This window comes from Benincasa hispida, chromosome 3 (genome assembly GCF_027475165.1).
Source record: "Benincasa hispida cultivar pf3 chromosome 3, pf3_genome.v1.1, whole genome shotgun sequence".
NCBI lineage: Eukaryota > Viridiplantae > Streptophyta > Magnoliopsida > Cucurbitales > Cucurbitaceae > Benincasa > Benincasa hispida.
The window spans coordinates 44,473,842-44,488,396 of NC_143480.1; the positions used below are offsets into that span (position 1 = coordinate 44,473,842).

At 35.7% G+C, this 14,555-nt stretch overlaps 2 protein-coding genes across 4 annotated transcripts; one reads left to right on the plus strand and one right to left on the minus strand.

The window, feature by feature from the left end:
- Positions 1-1,881: 1,881 nt before the first annotated feature.
- LOC120074354 (protein DA1-related 1-like) lies at positions 1,882-6,779 on the plus strand. Of its 3 annotated transcripts, none has more exons than XM_039027444.2 (11): positions 1,882-2,230; positions 2,837-2,955; positions 3,280-3,364; positions 3,449-3,599; positions 3,815-3,941; positions 4,046-4,126; positions 4,861-4,977; positions 5,047-5,259; positions 5,348-5,410; positions 5,532-5,647; positions 6,268-6,779. In XM_039027444.2, the coding sequence occupies exons 2-11, from the start codon at positions 2,857-2,859 to the stop codon at positions 6,650-6,652; spliced, it is 1,437 nt and encodes a 478-aa protein (XP_038883372.2). In that variant the 5' UTR covers positions 1,882-2,230; positions 2,837-2,856; the 3' UTR covers positions 6,653-6,779. The 3 variants fall into 3 exon arrangements, with proteins under 3 accessions (XP_038883372.2, XP_038883376.2, XP_038883375.2); XM_039027448.2 differs by having other exon boundaries at positions 1,914-2,230; positions 3,802-3,941; XM_039027447.2 differs by lacking the exon at positions 4,046-4,126 and having other exon boundaries at positions 1,914-2,230.
- Positions 6,780-7,642: 863 nt separating this feature from the next.
- On the minus strand, positions 7,643-10,187 carry LYK4 (protein kinase family protein / peptidoglycan-binding LysM domain-containing protein). The gene has a single exon (XM_039027443.2). The coding sequence runs from the start codon at positions 9,755-9,757 to the stop codon at positions 7,844-7,846; it is 1,914 nt and encodes a 637-aa protein (XP_038883371.2). The 5' UTR covers positions 9,758-10,187; the 3' UTR covers positions 7,643-7,843.
- Positions 10,188-14,555: the final 4,368 nt, after the last annotated feature.

Here is a 14,555-nt window from a genome sequence, read left to right on the forward strand (position 1 = left end):
TCTTGGAGGATTGGCCTTTGGACTTGTTGGTCTTCTTGGATGATCGGCCTTTGGGCTTTTTGGTCTTCTTGGATGATTGGCCTTTGAGCTTGTTGATCTTCTTGGATGGTTGACCTTTGGGCTTGTTGATCTTCTTGAACGATCGGCCTTTAGGATTGTCGATCTTCTTGGATGATCAGTGCTCGCACGAGGCTTCCGAAGAAACTTGTTTCGTGGAGTTAAACTTGAGTTGGTGTTGAAGTTGATGTTGATTTGATGCTATGTGGTTCGATCTCTAGTACTTGTTCTTCTGATCCTCTCTCGATTGAATGTGTATGCTTGATGCGGGGCATGTGAATGTTCTTGAGCTTCGAGTCTTGGAAGAATGCTTGTATCTTCAAAGGACTTTAGTCTTCAAGCGTGGTTAGAATGCTTATATATTCAAAAGACTTTAGTCTTTAGAATGCTTGTATCTTCAAAGGACTTCAGTTTTCAGGATGCTTGTATTTCCAAAGAACTTTGGTCTTCAAGCATGGTCAGAATGCTTGTATCTTCAAAGGACTTTAGTCTTCAGAATGCTTGTATCTCCAAAGGACTTCAGTCTTTAAGCGTGGTTAGCTTTAGATGTCATGGAGTCTTCTGATTGTAGAGAATTTCCTATAAGCTCTGTAAAGTGTAGAGTTGCTGATTCCCACAAATGAAGAAAGTAGAGTTCTCAAGTGGGCTTCATGGGCTTAGGCTTGGTTGGTCTATAGACCTGGCCCCTTGGGCCTAACTAATTGGATTTGGGCCTTATTTGACATTTGGGTTAAATTAAGCTTATTTTTGGGCTCAATTGGACTTTTAACCCAAATAATAATATCAAATTGGGTCAAATTAATCTTATCTGACGGTCATGATAAAACTACGTGGCGTCATTAAAAGTTGTCTTCAACTTCAATTTGGGACACATGTCACCTCCTAGTTGGTCCCAAATTTGATGATTTGGAATTTCGTCATTAATTTAATGAATGATGTGGTAATTTATGATTGGTCCAAAATTTCTCGTTCAACGGTTAGATTTCTTGTGAAAAAAAAAAATCATCTAAGATTTTTCCATTTTCCCAACTACCCCAATCCTTGTAAAGAATGACAACTAGTAAACAATATCTAAACAAATATAAAATAATTGTGGGGGTCATATGCAAACAAAAGTATTAATAAACTAAAAAAAATATACAATTACCAAATTCTCCATCCATCCATATACTCACGATGTGTATATATAAGTAAAATGATACTGATATTAATAAATGTCGGAGGTGGTTGTTAGAGTTAGTCGTCAAAGGTGATTGTTGACAATAGAGTCATTGTAAACAATGAAGGGAGGGAGTGTTAGTTATTTTAATCATTGAGTTATAGATAGTACTACTATAGTAAAATGAAGGGTTAAAATAATCCTTATCCTCATTTCTTTGACACACGCATCAAAAGATGGGTCACTCAACCTATTTCAAATCGGTGTCCCAAACGCTGACTAAATTTTTTGGAGTTGTTGGTGAAGTTTTATTCCTTAGGTTGTTTAGAGTGCAAATTCTATCACTTCATCACATTTTGGTTGAAGAGATTTTAGACACACAACAAATGAAGTTGTGGAAAAGAACAAAATCATATATTTATCTTTAGGCATCATCCAGGAACCTTCATCATAGTAAGTGAGATTGCCCTTTGGCATACCAAATCACATTGACAACTCAACTTTTGGAATCTCATAATTGGAGATCTTTTAAAAACAAATTTCCTCCTTTTTTCCCTTTTGAAAAGAAGAAAAGAAGAAGATATAAAAATACAAATAGTCAAGTAGTTTTCATACCCCACCTGCTTTTCAAAATGCCTCTTATTCTATGAACACAGTTACTCTCCATAAAAAAGGGAAATTATTATTCTTGGTCTCTACCTATCTCCTTTTTGAAAAATGCCCATAGTTTTATACGGTTAGATATACGAGAGATAAACCATAAGAGTATTTCAAATTTATTAGTCAATAATTTTCATAGTTCAGTTTTCTAATTTCCTTTTTGATCCGTGGCATTCTGGACAGACCTGCATGTACTTCACTTCTTTATGAATCTCATTTTTGTAAATAAACTTATCAACATTTCCCCTCTCTCTCTCTCTACACTCTGTCCTATTCCATTTCTGACTGAAATCAACTTCTTTTAAACATCATCTCTTCTTCTTAGGATCTCAATCTTCATTTCAAGCAAACAAGGTATGATTTTTTCTTATAAAGATCTTTCTTTTAAGATGAATTTCAAATTGAAGTTTTATGGGTAAGTAGAAAATCAGCAAAAGCATCACTTCCCTTTTTCCATTTTTTTTCCTGTTTTACAATGGTTCTTTGGGAAAGTTTGTTCTTTATATGGGTTGAAACTGAAGAGAAGAAAAATGAAACAAGTTGGGGTAATCTAGTTTATATGAAATTTTGATCAATTTAGAATCTCTTGCAGTAGTTTGAAGAGAAAATATTAGAAAGAAACTCAGTGGATATTCATTTTGTTGTGTATCAACTTCTAGTGAACGATGAATTTTGTTTTGACTAATTTAAGAGAACAATGAAGATATTGAAATATTGAGAGTGTTAAGAGAGCAATTAGGGCATTAAACATAATAGATTGTGATTTGATTTGTGTTTAAATATGTTTGAAGGTCATTGTTTTGTATTTGTAAAGTAACTAGATACAAAAAGTAGATGAAACTTGTTTGCTTCCTATTTTAAATGCTGAACTTCAAATTGCAATTAGATCCTTAATCTGGTGATTTTACTGTAAACTTTTTTTCCTCCTTAAAGTATGAATAAAATAGTGAATTGTTGCAGGTTGATTTCATTTGTACACTATGGAGTGGACAACCAATATTGATAGGACCTTAAGAAGTAATAATGGCAGAAATGGAAATGAGCATATCTCACTTTTGCCCATGCTTCTCCATTCAACTGTAAAATTCAAACACTTTCTATATACTTTCTTCTTTCATTTCTTCTAAAAGTCATTGCTTAGCAAATTCCTTAAAATCATCTTTCTAAGATACAAAAGATAAACTCGTTTATTTGTATGATCTGTCTCTTTTTGTGGTAAATAAAACTACTTGAAAAATTGTGTTTTTGAGAGATGATTTATTGAAATTTTCTTGATTTAAAAAGTCGGTTTTGGTCACGAGTCTTGTTCACATTTCTGATTTACATCAATGCAACCAAAGAAAGGCACTTTTTGAAAGTAAAATGGTGGTATGTTTTGTTCTATTGGATGAATTAAACTGCAGGATGGCATATATGATCAAGAGGAATTTGATTATGCTAAGGCATTATCACTCTCAGAAATGGAAGTTGTAAAGCAACGTATCATTGGTAAGAGTTCATGTTAAAGATTCAAGTTTTGTTGCATATAATTGAGTTTGTTCAAGTTCTTAATGAAAAATATTATCATTTTAGAGAAACACAAGATGGAAGCCATCACAGCCCAAATTGAAGAAGATGAGCAGCTTGCCAATGCAATGCAACTAAGCTTAGTCATGGAGTCTTCTCTTACAAATGGCAGTGCACATGCTTCTTCCTCTCGACCTTTTTCGGCCGCTATGTCGAAGTAAAACTTTCCCCTTGTCATATTTAACCTTTCTTGATTCCGGGACATCTGTTTCTTGAGTTTGAACTATTGCAAACTCCATTCTCTCTATATTCATTTTATCAATGATTCACATGTTCAAACTTCATTTTAATTAGTACTTCAATGCAAACGTCTTTAACTCGACCACTTAATTTTGGTCCTTTTTTCTTTTAACATACAGCAAATTTGTGTAGGATTCTCTGTGCTGGATGCAACACCGAGATAAGCATACACGAACATGTTTTCTGTTGGAATGGTATTGTTTGGCATATAGAATGTCTCTTATGCCTTACTTGCAAACAGCTAATCAAAGATGATGAGGTAGCTTTAAAGGAGGGAAGAAATCTTGGACTTTGTTGAATTTATGGAATCCTAAGTATTATATATCCTTATATTTGATGATTCTGTCTGATGCTTCATGACAGTTATACATGTCTGAAAATCGACCTTATCACACATCTTGTCCTAGGGATAGACATCCTAAATGCTATGTATGCAACAACTTTGTAAGTAATTTCAAATCTTGAATGCTTGTGATTTTTATGATATTGAATGAATTATCAAAATATCAAACCTAGTACCATATCAGTTAAAAGTTAGTTGGTCTAGATGTACAAGTAAGAACGACTCCATTAGGTGGTTGAGCTCGTTTGGCTTACATTTGGCGTGGAAGAGAGATTGCTTCTTTATGATTGAAGAAGTGCTCCTGTTTTTGTCTTTTCGTGAGAAAAACAAAGTGTTATAGCATACTAAACTTTTAGCTGTTCTTTGGGGTATATGGATTGAAAGAAATAACAGAATTCTAGTGGAAAGATCGAGTAAGGAGGTTTATAATGAAGCGAGGTTTAGCACCTCCTAGTGAATATCTGTTAATAGGCTCTTTTGTAATTATGGCCTTGGTTTGATTTGGTTGGATTGTAGTCCCCCTTTTGTAGTTAGTTTCGAGCTCTTGCATGCTTTCTTGGTTCTTCCTGGTGGTTTTTTTTTTTCTCTTTTTTTCTTTTTTTGTATGTCATTGTATTTATTTCATTTCTTCTCAATGAAGTCAGTTTCCTACTGGGAAAAAAAAAAGAGAAAAAAAATCCATTAGTACAAGTCACTAAAGCATAGTGATTAAAAACACAAAACTATGTAGGCTTACACCCAAAGTCGACAATATCATAGCAAAATGTTCCTAATTTCAATATTTTCCTTACCATCATCATCTGCCTTTTCTTTTTCCTTGTGTTGTTGCTGTTAGATCCCATATATTAATGGAGTGGTTGAATTTAGCGAGCATCCTTTTTGGGCACAAAAATACTGCCCTTCCCATGAAGATGATGGAACTTCCAGTTGTGTTAGCTGTGAAAGATTACAGGTAATCCTCTCTCTCTTCTTCTTTCTCTCTGTCCCACATTCACAGATGTGAGCTTACTCCTTCATGCAGCCAAAAGGAATCAATTACATTTTACTCAAAGATGGCAGAAGCTTGTGTCCAGAGTGTTTCAGCTTCAAGATTATGGACACCAATGAGTGCCAACCTCTTTTCCATGAGATACAAGAATTCTTTGCAAGTTTACACATGAAACTGAACCAAACAATTCCGTTGGGGCTGGTCGAAAGGGAAGCGTTGAACAATGCCATGGAAGGGGAAAAGAATGTGAGTGACATTGAGGCTGTTCTTTTGGTTCTTCATTGAATGTTACCCTTTTTGTCTTACCAATTTGGGATTCATTTTTTTGGATCAGGGACATTACCATTTATCCGAAACTCGTGGGCTCTGCTTGTCAGAAGAGCAAACCATTCCCATTGTTAGAATTTCAATCTCTTTATCTCGATTCAACCTCAATAACGTATAAGAGTGTTTTATTAGAATAATTGTTTTCGAATTTGACTGAATTGAATTGATTTGATCATGATCATTGCTAGTAGATTCATATGAGGAAACATATTGGGAGACATTCAATCCTTGACATACTCACACAGCCCCGCAGACTTGTTCGTAACTGTGAAGTTACTGCTATACTCATTCTATATGGCCTTCCCAGGTACCATATTTGTTCAGAACACATAAGAACTTATTACGTTTAAGTTTTCGGGTAGTCATAGTTTGTTAGGACAATAAACTTTAACGTATCTTCATGATAGTACGATATTATTTACTTCTAGACTGAAATCTGTCTAATTATATTTGTATCTCTTACCATCTTCTCCTCAAACAAAAGACCATTGAGTATTCTTTGATATAGTCATTCACTTTCATACATATTGAGAGCTTATACTTATATGATTAACTTCTCTTTTTGTATCATGTGTCATCAACCTTAAAACATATTGTGGGATATAGTAAGTGGCAACTGCTAACCACTCTTTTTCTTTGCACATTTTATTGATCCTTCTCTTTAAGCAAAGATCCATATACTCTCCTTCAACCATCCAAATATTACATAACTAAGTCGCCAAAGGTTTGTCACTTTTTGTTCAGCAGCCAAGGATTTCATCTACATGAGTTAAGTATAGGGCATAGCTTTGATACTACTTGTTAGGACAATGAAAACCTTTACATGTCTTCACAATAGTATAAGCCCTCGTCTATTTTGAAAGTGCACACGATTGGTTTGCAACTTAGTTTTCACATGTAAATATACACACATTTCCTTTTACCCAGGTTGTTGACAGGATCCATTCTAGCACATGAGATGATGCATGCTTGGCTAAGGCTTCAAGGTTATCCCAATCTAAAACCAGAAATTGAGGAAGGTATCTGCCAAGTCCTAGCTCACATATGGCTGAAATCCAAAATCAATATGGGATCTGATGCTTCCATGGCTGCTACTAGTTCATCTTCTTCCCTGCAACCACCATGTTCAAACAAGCAAGGGAAACTGAGTGAAATAGAGAAAAAACTTGGAGAATGTTTCATACGCCAAATCGAACTGGATGCTTCACCAGCCTATGGAGATGGGTTCAGGGTGGGAGAGCAGGCAGTTTCCAAGTATGGTTTGAAGGAAACTCTTGATCACATCAAACTCACTCAGACCTTCCCAGTTTAAAAGTTGATATCATAGGAAAAAACACAATTGTTTGTACAACGTTGGTAAAAAATGAAAACATGTAATAAAATGAATAATCATGGCAATTGATCCGTTCTATTTGATAAGTTTTTAATCATCATCAAAATACTTTGACCTTTTCTTTTGTTTATCCATACTTTTCTTCAATTGTTGAAATTTCTAAGTACTTCCAAACTTTTGACTCTGTCTTTTCAAAGTCTTATAAGTACAAGTGTTTTGAAAAGTTTACAACTCGTTATTACAACTCATTATATGAAGTATTTCTGCTTTTTTCTCTGTGATTTGATTTTTGATGTATTAAATGAGTTTGATACTTCTATACATGCTTTATTTTGTCTAGTAATCCACATCTTTCTAGCCATCTATCTATTTATGTTATGACAAATGAACTAATATTTGTTCAATAGGCATATTTCATGGTCAGCTTATCCTTTTGTTACTTGTATTACACAAAAGGCACTATATGAAATCACATTACAAAATTCAGAGATTAATCATTTTTGTAAAAAAAATTGGTAGGTACTAAATATGCATAACCAATAACTAAAGCTAGGAATAAGTTTGTAAAACCTTCAATTTAATATTTTATGGCCGAAAAGGGAATTGTCAAAGTTTTTGGGCTATTGGCAGCTTGTGTGATGAAATGGGCATCTGCTTCAACAAGAGAAATGGGAAAGAGGAATCTCTATTAGCAGATAAAGACAAAAAATCCTAAAAGTTTTAGCTTCATTATATATAAATAACTCAGAACAAGAACTCAGATGAAATATTCATATATCTTCTAGCAGTCTCTGCGCTCTATTTCAGTCTCAAGACCAAGGCTCAAGTTGAGAAGTAGCAGATCCAGCCATGGATATCACTATGAAGAACAAGGATTCTTCAGTCAGCAGCAACGGAGGCTAACATGATGCCATGTGAAAGTCGGTGAGGCAACTCAATATTTTGTGTGGTTTGCTATATGTAGACAGATTGAAGAGAAGTGTTTTGCTTTTCCTTGAGATGTGATGTATATAGATATGAACATTATTACAGCTTCGCATTACAAAAATGAGGTAGAAAAATCAGACATCATTTACAATGTGGAAACAGTAAGATCCTATACTTAAAATGAATGGCTGTAATTTGACAAGAACAGAATTTCTGATCAGCTCTATTATGAGTTTGGAGGTGTCATACAGAAGTGTTTGACAATTCCCAAGATAAAGAACTGCTCAAAATTCGACAGAGGGACTGAACAATCTCATCCATGGATGGGCGTTGAGACGGATCCTTGTTCAAGCATCGATTGACGATAATCATCATGAGAACAGCAAGTTCGATGGGAAAGTTACCTTCTAATGAAGGATCCATCAGGTGGCTTAAATATTCCTTCCCATCTTTTTCATCAAGCACCTTCTCAAGAAGTTCAGGCAACTGCAAATTCTCCTTTCGGTGCAACTCCGAAACCTCCTTCCCGGTGAGCAATTCGATTAACAAAATCCCAAATGAATAAACATCAAGCTTTGTAGAGACCAAACCATTTTCGAGATATTCTGGAGCCATGTAACCTCTTGTTCCAACAATGTGCCTTGTCAATGTAAACTCGCCTTCTTCCCATCCCGCTGATCTTGCCAGACTGAAGTTTGAGATCTTGCCTCTGAAATCACCATCAAGAAGTATGTTATCCATCTTCAAATCCTTGTGAACATGAGGTGGATTCGTGAAGCTATGGAGATAGTTTAGCCCTGTTGCGACATCTACCGCAATCTGTATTCTTTGTGTCCAAGTTAAGATCCTACCATTGCTACTACCATTTGAATCAATCCAGTCACTCAAGGGCCCTTTAGCAGCGTACTCAAAAACAAGATACCAATGTCCTTCCTCGAAACAGACCCCTGAAAGGCGAATGAGATTCGAATGGTTCGTCTTGTTCAGTAAATTGATCTGCTTCGACACATCTCCATTCATCTTCTTAATAGCTGCAGAGTCCCCATTGATTGTGCCATGATAAACAGACCCTTTAATCAGATGGGTTGAACTGAAATTATCAGTTGCATCCTGCAGTTCTTTAAAAGTGTAAGCTTTGACAGATTGAACAGCGCTAGATATACTCTCCAAAGTGATAGAAGAAGATTCTCCATCCAACTTTTTCTCTGATGGCTTCCCAGTTGATTCAAAGCTATCAATTTCTGTAGTTGTATGCTCAGTTTTCTTCTTCCTTTTCCTTGCACAAACAAAGAAAACTACAGCCCCAATTACAGCTACTAAAATAACTCCTCCTACAATGGCGACGACGACATAAACCCATGTTCTTTTAGTGGCCGAAGGGGGTGAAGCAGGCAGAGATGGTGGCGGCGACGAAGTAGGCTCTATCATTCCAGTGCTCGACGGCTCGGTTTTAAGGGGAATTAAAAGAGTCGTGAAAGGGTAGATGGTGGAACCTAGTTGAAGCTCGTTGGCTTCAAGAGTAGCCCCATTATCCGCACCAAATGGTTCAAATCTTTGAACGATGTGTAAAACAGTATCACCAAATACAACCAAGTAACTCAACAGGTAATTGAAACCCATATCAGTTTGATTCTTGGTGAGACAAGCACATCTAAGAGGAACAAGAATCCTTTCCCCACCCTTTATACTAGTGACACTAATATTGGAATTCTGAGATATAAGAGTTTGGCAAGTCGAGAGACCTTGCAGTGTTTCATTAGCAATGGTAAAGTAAGTATCGCCAGTCCGAGTAGTAAAAGAAAGATTTGATTGAAGAAACTGACCCGAACAGGAACAACTGATTGGAACAAGCACCAATTTCTCCGGCGGGAAAGTGGCGGAGGCGTTGACGGAGTTTACTCGAGAAAGCTCCAACGGGTCGGAACCTAACAGAGTAGAAATGGAGGAAACAGAGTTAAATGGAGAGCGGGATCTGAAGGTGAGGAACGACTGGCAACTCCGATTGGGGGTGTTGCAAAAGTAACCCAAATTGCCAGTTGAATTGTGGGCGACGGGACAATCGGCAGTGGTCGATCCCGTATAAGGCTGCTGAGAAACAATGAAAGAGAAGAAGCAAAACAGAGAAACGATGAAGAACTGGAATTGGGAGGAACCCATGATGAAATTGGGGCAAAATTTCAGATGGGGTTTCTTCAAAAACAGTGTTTATATATTGGGGAAGGTCAAAATTGGCAGCATAAAGACGAAGAAGTCTGTTGTGTCCTAAATTTACAATGAAAGAAAGGAAGAAGCGCGTTCATTGGAAAATTGGATGTGGCAGTGCTGTCATTGTTTCTGCGGTTGACTTGGAAGAAGGTATTAGGGGATAGCAATAGCATTAAGGAAGAAGACATTTTCAAATCCAATTCGTGAAGAGTGGGAAGAAAGTAGTCTAAAAGCGACAAAAGTTGTTTATTGTTGTCGTCCTGTTTAGAATGAATTGGTGAAAAGTTGAGTTGGTAACCAAACCAGAGATCTAGAGATCATACAAATGCGAAGTTTCAATTTTTAAAGTGAAAGTAATCGAGAATAACTCTTCATTGGCTGCCTCCAATTGCCCCCACTGAAATTTTCATCATGGAAGCAAGAATAATAGGTTGAGAGAGAGAGAGTAGAATTTGAATTCCTAATTAGAGACAATTAATCATTTTTTAGTACAATAATCTTGGTGGGAGATTGAACTTTTTACCTCTTAAGAGGGAGTTGACATCTCAATTATGGTTAAGCTACTCAATTTGACTACTTTTGATTTCACCTAAAACGTTTTATATCAAACAAAAGATTTTCATTCTCCAAAGTGAAATTTTCTTGTAGAAGCAAAGAAGTAATTTGAGAGAATATATACATATATTTGACATAGAATATGGTTATTCTTAAAGCAAAGTTTGGTGTATATATATATTTATGATTTAACCTGTTGGAGATTTGATGATTGCCTCTATATTTTTATAAGGCAACTTCTAGCGATTTTTGCAGTTGTCACAAATGAAGTCTTAACATCTGCCTCAAAAATTACCAATTCTTGTATAATATTTTTCTTTCTCAATATGAAAATTATATGCAGAATATTTTTATTTCTTAATATGAAAAATCTTAGCAAGTATTTTGATAGATATTTTCTTTATTTATGGTGGATCTTATTTTGACAAAAAGGGAAATAACTTTTTGGGATTTCTTTCCTTATTTAGCTACGGTCTTAAAAGAAGAATTTTGGCCCTCATTTAGGGTGGCCACATTTGTTTATTGTGAGGAGTGTATTTGTTATTGGTGGCCGTTTTGTTCAACAAAGTTTTCTTGATCTTTTGCTCACTATTCTTCGTTGTGCAATGTCATTATGTGAATCATTCAAGAACGTGAAGATTATTCTTGTCTTAGGGAGAGCCTAAGATGCAGTTGAAGATAAGGGATTCTTAGTCTTAGGGGGAGCCTAAGACCTCATTCATCGAGAAGGACTTCTCAAGCCTTAGGGGGAGCCTAAGGTGTTATTTATCAAGAAGTAAGTTCTCAAGACTTAGGGGGGCCTAAGTTCTCATGTGAAGGGAGTTCATTGAGTTACAAAGAAGATAATCAAGCAGAGAGGAGTTTCACACACTGTCGAAAACTGAAGTGTTTAACATTAATATTTTCACATTTAGGGGAGCCTAAGTACAATTAAAAGGGAGTCTCACATCTAGGGGGAGCCTGGTGACTACTGAGTTGGGCTCTACGTGAGTCACTGTAATAGTTATTGATTTACAAATAAGGACAGTTGTAATTGCATGACTCTTTAATATTAGTGGATTATCTTTCTTGGGCACATTTCCTCCTAGATGTGGGTGGTTTATCGTGAAACTAGGCTACCAACATCTGTATGCCTTTACTTGTTTTCTTGCTGTTAGTATTTTATTGTTATAGTGCTCGTCAATGCTTTCTGTTTATTATCTGTATTTCGAGTGACAAGTCATCCTATCGCTTTTTTAATTGGTATTAGAGTGGGTCATCTTTATCTCAGGTGCTTCGATCATAAACAGGATCAAAGAAGGTGGCTCCATTACTCATCTCGCTATTCTAGATGGAACAAACTATTCATATTGGAAAGCTCAAATGACTGCTTTTCTGAAGTCGATTGGTAGCAGAACTTGGAAAGTTGTAATCTCTGGGTGGTCTCCAACCACCAAAACTGATGATGGAAAGGAAATCCTGAAGCCAGAATCTCAGTGGTCTGAAGATGAAGATAAAACATCTTTAGTGAATTCTTGAGCATTGAATGCCATATTTAATGGTGTTGATTGTGACATATCCAGGTTGATTAATACTTGCGTCTTTGCAAAGAAGGCGTAAGATTTTTGTCTGTTGCCTATGGAGGAACTTCAAAGTTAAAATGTCAAGGCTACAATTTTTACTTTGAAGTTTGAGAATCTTAAAATGCATGATGAAAAATCAATTGTTGAATTCAATGTTCGGTTACTGGACATTGTAAATGAATCATTTGCTCTGGGTGAGATAAATTTAGAAGAAAGACTTGTTCAAAAGGTGTTTAGGTCTTTACCTAAGAAATTTGACATGAAAGTCATTGCCATTGAGGAAGTTCAAGACATAACAAAGTTGAAAGTAGATGAATTATTTGGCTCATTGCTCACTTTTGAGATGTCTCTAGATGGAAAAACCGAGAAGAAAAATAAGGGAATTGCTTTACAATCCTCAGGTGAAGATGAAAATCTATGTCATTGCTTTTAAAAAAGTTCAATCGTGTTCTCAAATGATTCAGAAAGAGGCCTGGTATTTCTCAAAATAACAAGTCCGGTGGTTCTCTTCCCCCCAACCAAATCAAAATTTAGAGTAGTAAGAAAGCTAACAAGTCAGGTGTTTTAAATTTTCAAAAAGAAAAGTCCTTCAAATGTAGAGAATTTGACAACTATGGACATCTTCAAACAGAATGTCCTATTTTTCTGAAGAAGCAGGGTAAAAGCTATGTTTTAACTCTGTCTGATGATGAGTCTGAAGACAACAATGACTCAGAGGAAGATGTCAAAGCACTTGTTAGTAATATCTCACCTGACACCTCGTCATGTGAGATTTTTTAATATGATGTGTATGCACAAAATGTTCACGACACTACCAACCATGGATCTATGTATCCTTCTTATCAAGCTCATTTTATCAAATGGCAAGATGATAAAAAAAATCCTTGATGTGCAGAAAGAAAGAATTTAGACATTGACGACTGACAATCATAGGCTTATGTCTACTATTGCAGATTTAAAGTGTGAACTTTCTCAAGTTAGAGCAGAGAAGGACTCAGTATGCACAGAATGTTGAACATAGGTACTGTCTCTAGAGAAAAATTTGACAAAAGGAAAGAAAGTTGGTGATATCTATGGGCTTGGATTTTCTAATTTGGAATTAGCATAATAGGCAGTCTTAGTCCAAAAGGAAGCAAAAGATTTTGTTTGAGCTCAAAATCTAGAGTCTTATGAATTTATAGGTACTTTGCAATTCGAAATTGATAGCCAACAGACCTTACATACCAAGATGGGTATGTCATTATTGTGGATGAGTAGGGCATAAACAACATTCTACTATCAGTTGTTAAGAACTCTTCATAGACCCACAAACTTCAGAAAGGCTCCTTACTTCTCTCAAAATTACTCTAAAAGAAAGTAAAAAATAAAACAGGTTTGACGAGATAAGAATGTTAAGAAAAAAATGTAATGTTGCATTGACATCCCTCAGATCTTCTATTAAAGGAGATTGGTACTTTGATAATGGGAGCTCTCGACACATGACTGAAGAAGAACTATTTGTCTGACCTCATATCTGTTAGCTTAGGAAAGGTCACATTTGGAGACAAGATTCACATGGAGATAATGAATCATCTTCTAACTTGTTTAGAAGCCCATTCTTTATCAATCTCTCGATCATCTTGAGATTGAGATTGATGTGGCCTAATCTCAAATGCCAAAGATACGTATCATGTTACTTGGAGAAATTCTTTGCCTTTTTGTTTAAGTATTTGCAGTTTTAAACATCTCATGATTTAAAATTACTTTTTATTTAGTTGATCTTAACACATATAAGTTGTCTTCTAGTTTAGCTGAACAAATAGTCACACCATTTTTCATAATGAATGCTGAACAAATAGTAACACCATTTTTCATAATGAACACTTCATTTGAATTAAAAGAAACAAAATATGATTGTTCAATTAAACAGGAAATAGAAAACAAGGTTCCTCCTCATTTTGGGAACAATGTATAAGTTTTCTAAAAACAAAAATATATTTCTAAAAAACAACTTAGCAACTACCACTGCACGAGCTGAAATGGCGTCCTCCGTTCCAACCTTGAGCGTCATTTCACCCTTTTCGAGCTGCTGGAAGGAACTAATTCCCTGTAAAAAAGAATAAATGTGATTGGTGACTTCTGAATCAAGTATCCAGGCATCATAGTCATTTTCCACTAAACAAGTTTCCAAAACAAGTAAATCATGTTTACCTTCTTTCTCTTTCTTCTTCTCAACATGGTACTTGGGACAATTGTGTTTCCAGTGACCACCCACATTACAGTGGAAGCATTTGCCTTTGTTAGCCTTAGCTTTGCCCTTGCCTTTCCCGGCAACGGAAGTCTTCCCCTTCCCTTCTTTCTTTTTCTGGATCTTTTTAGAACCAGAGGTCGAAGAAACAGACTTTGTTCTAGAGAATGAACCTTTATGGAACTTTTTGGAATAGGCAACATTTTCCCCTCATTCTACTATTCCCTTACCTTTCATAAGGGACTGAAAAGTTTTTAACTCATTTAGAAGGGTAGTTAGATTGTACTACATTTTGTTCATAATCGTATTGCTGCGAAATTGAAGAAAACTCTTCAGAAGAGATTCTAAAATAAAGAACACCTGACTCTGCTCGTCGATGACCGTATCGTTCATTTTGACAACATTG

Excerpts from the sequence above, each read along its gene's own strand:
- LOC120074354 (XM_039027444.2), top strand. The coding sequence starts at position 2,857 with ATGGAGTGGACAACCAATATTGATAGGACCTTAAGAAGTAATAATGGC. Across the intron at positions 3,365-3,448 it reads TGTAAAGCAACGTATCATTG|AGAAACACAAGATGGAAGCC; the intron begins GTAAGAGTTCAT and ends TTATCATTTTAG. Across the intron at positions 5,260-5,347 it reads CCATGGAAGGGGAAAAGAAT|GGACATTACCATTTATCCGA; the intron begins GTGAGTGACATT and ends TTTTTGGATCAG.
- LYK4 (XM_039027443.2), bottom strand. The coding sequence starts at position 9,757 with ATGGGTTCCTCCCAATTCCAGTTCTTCATCGTTTCTCTGTTTTGCTTC.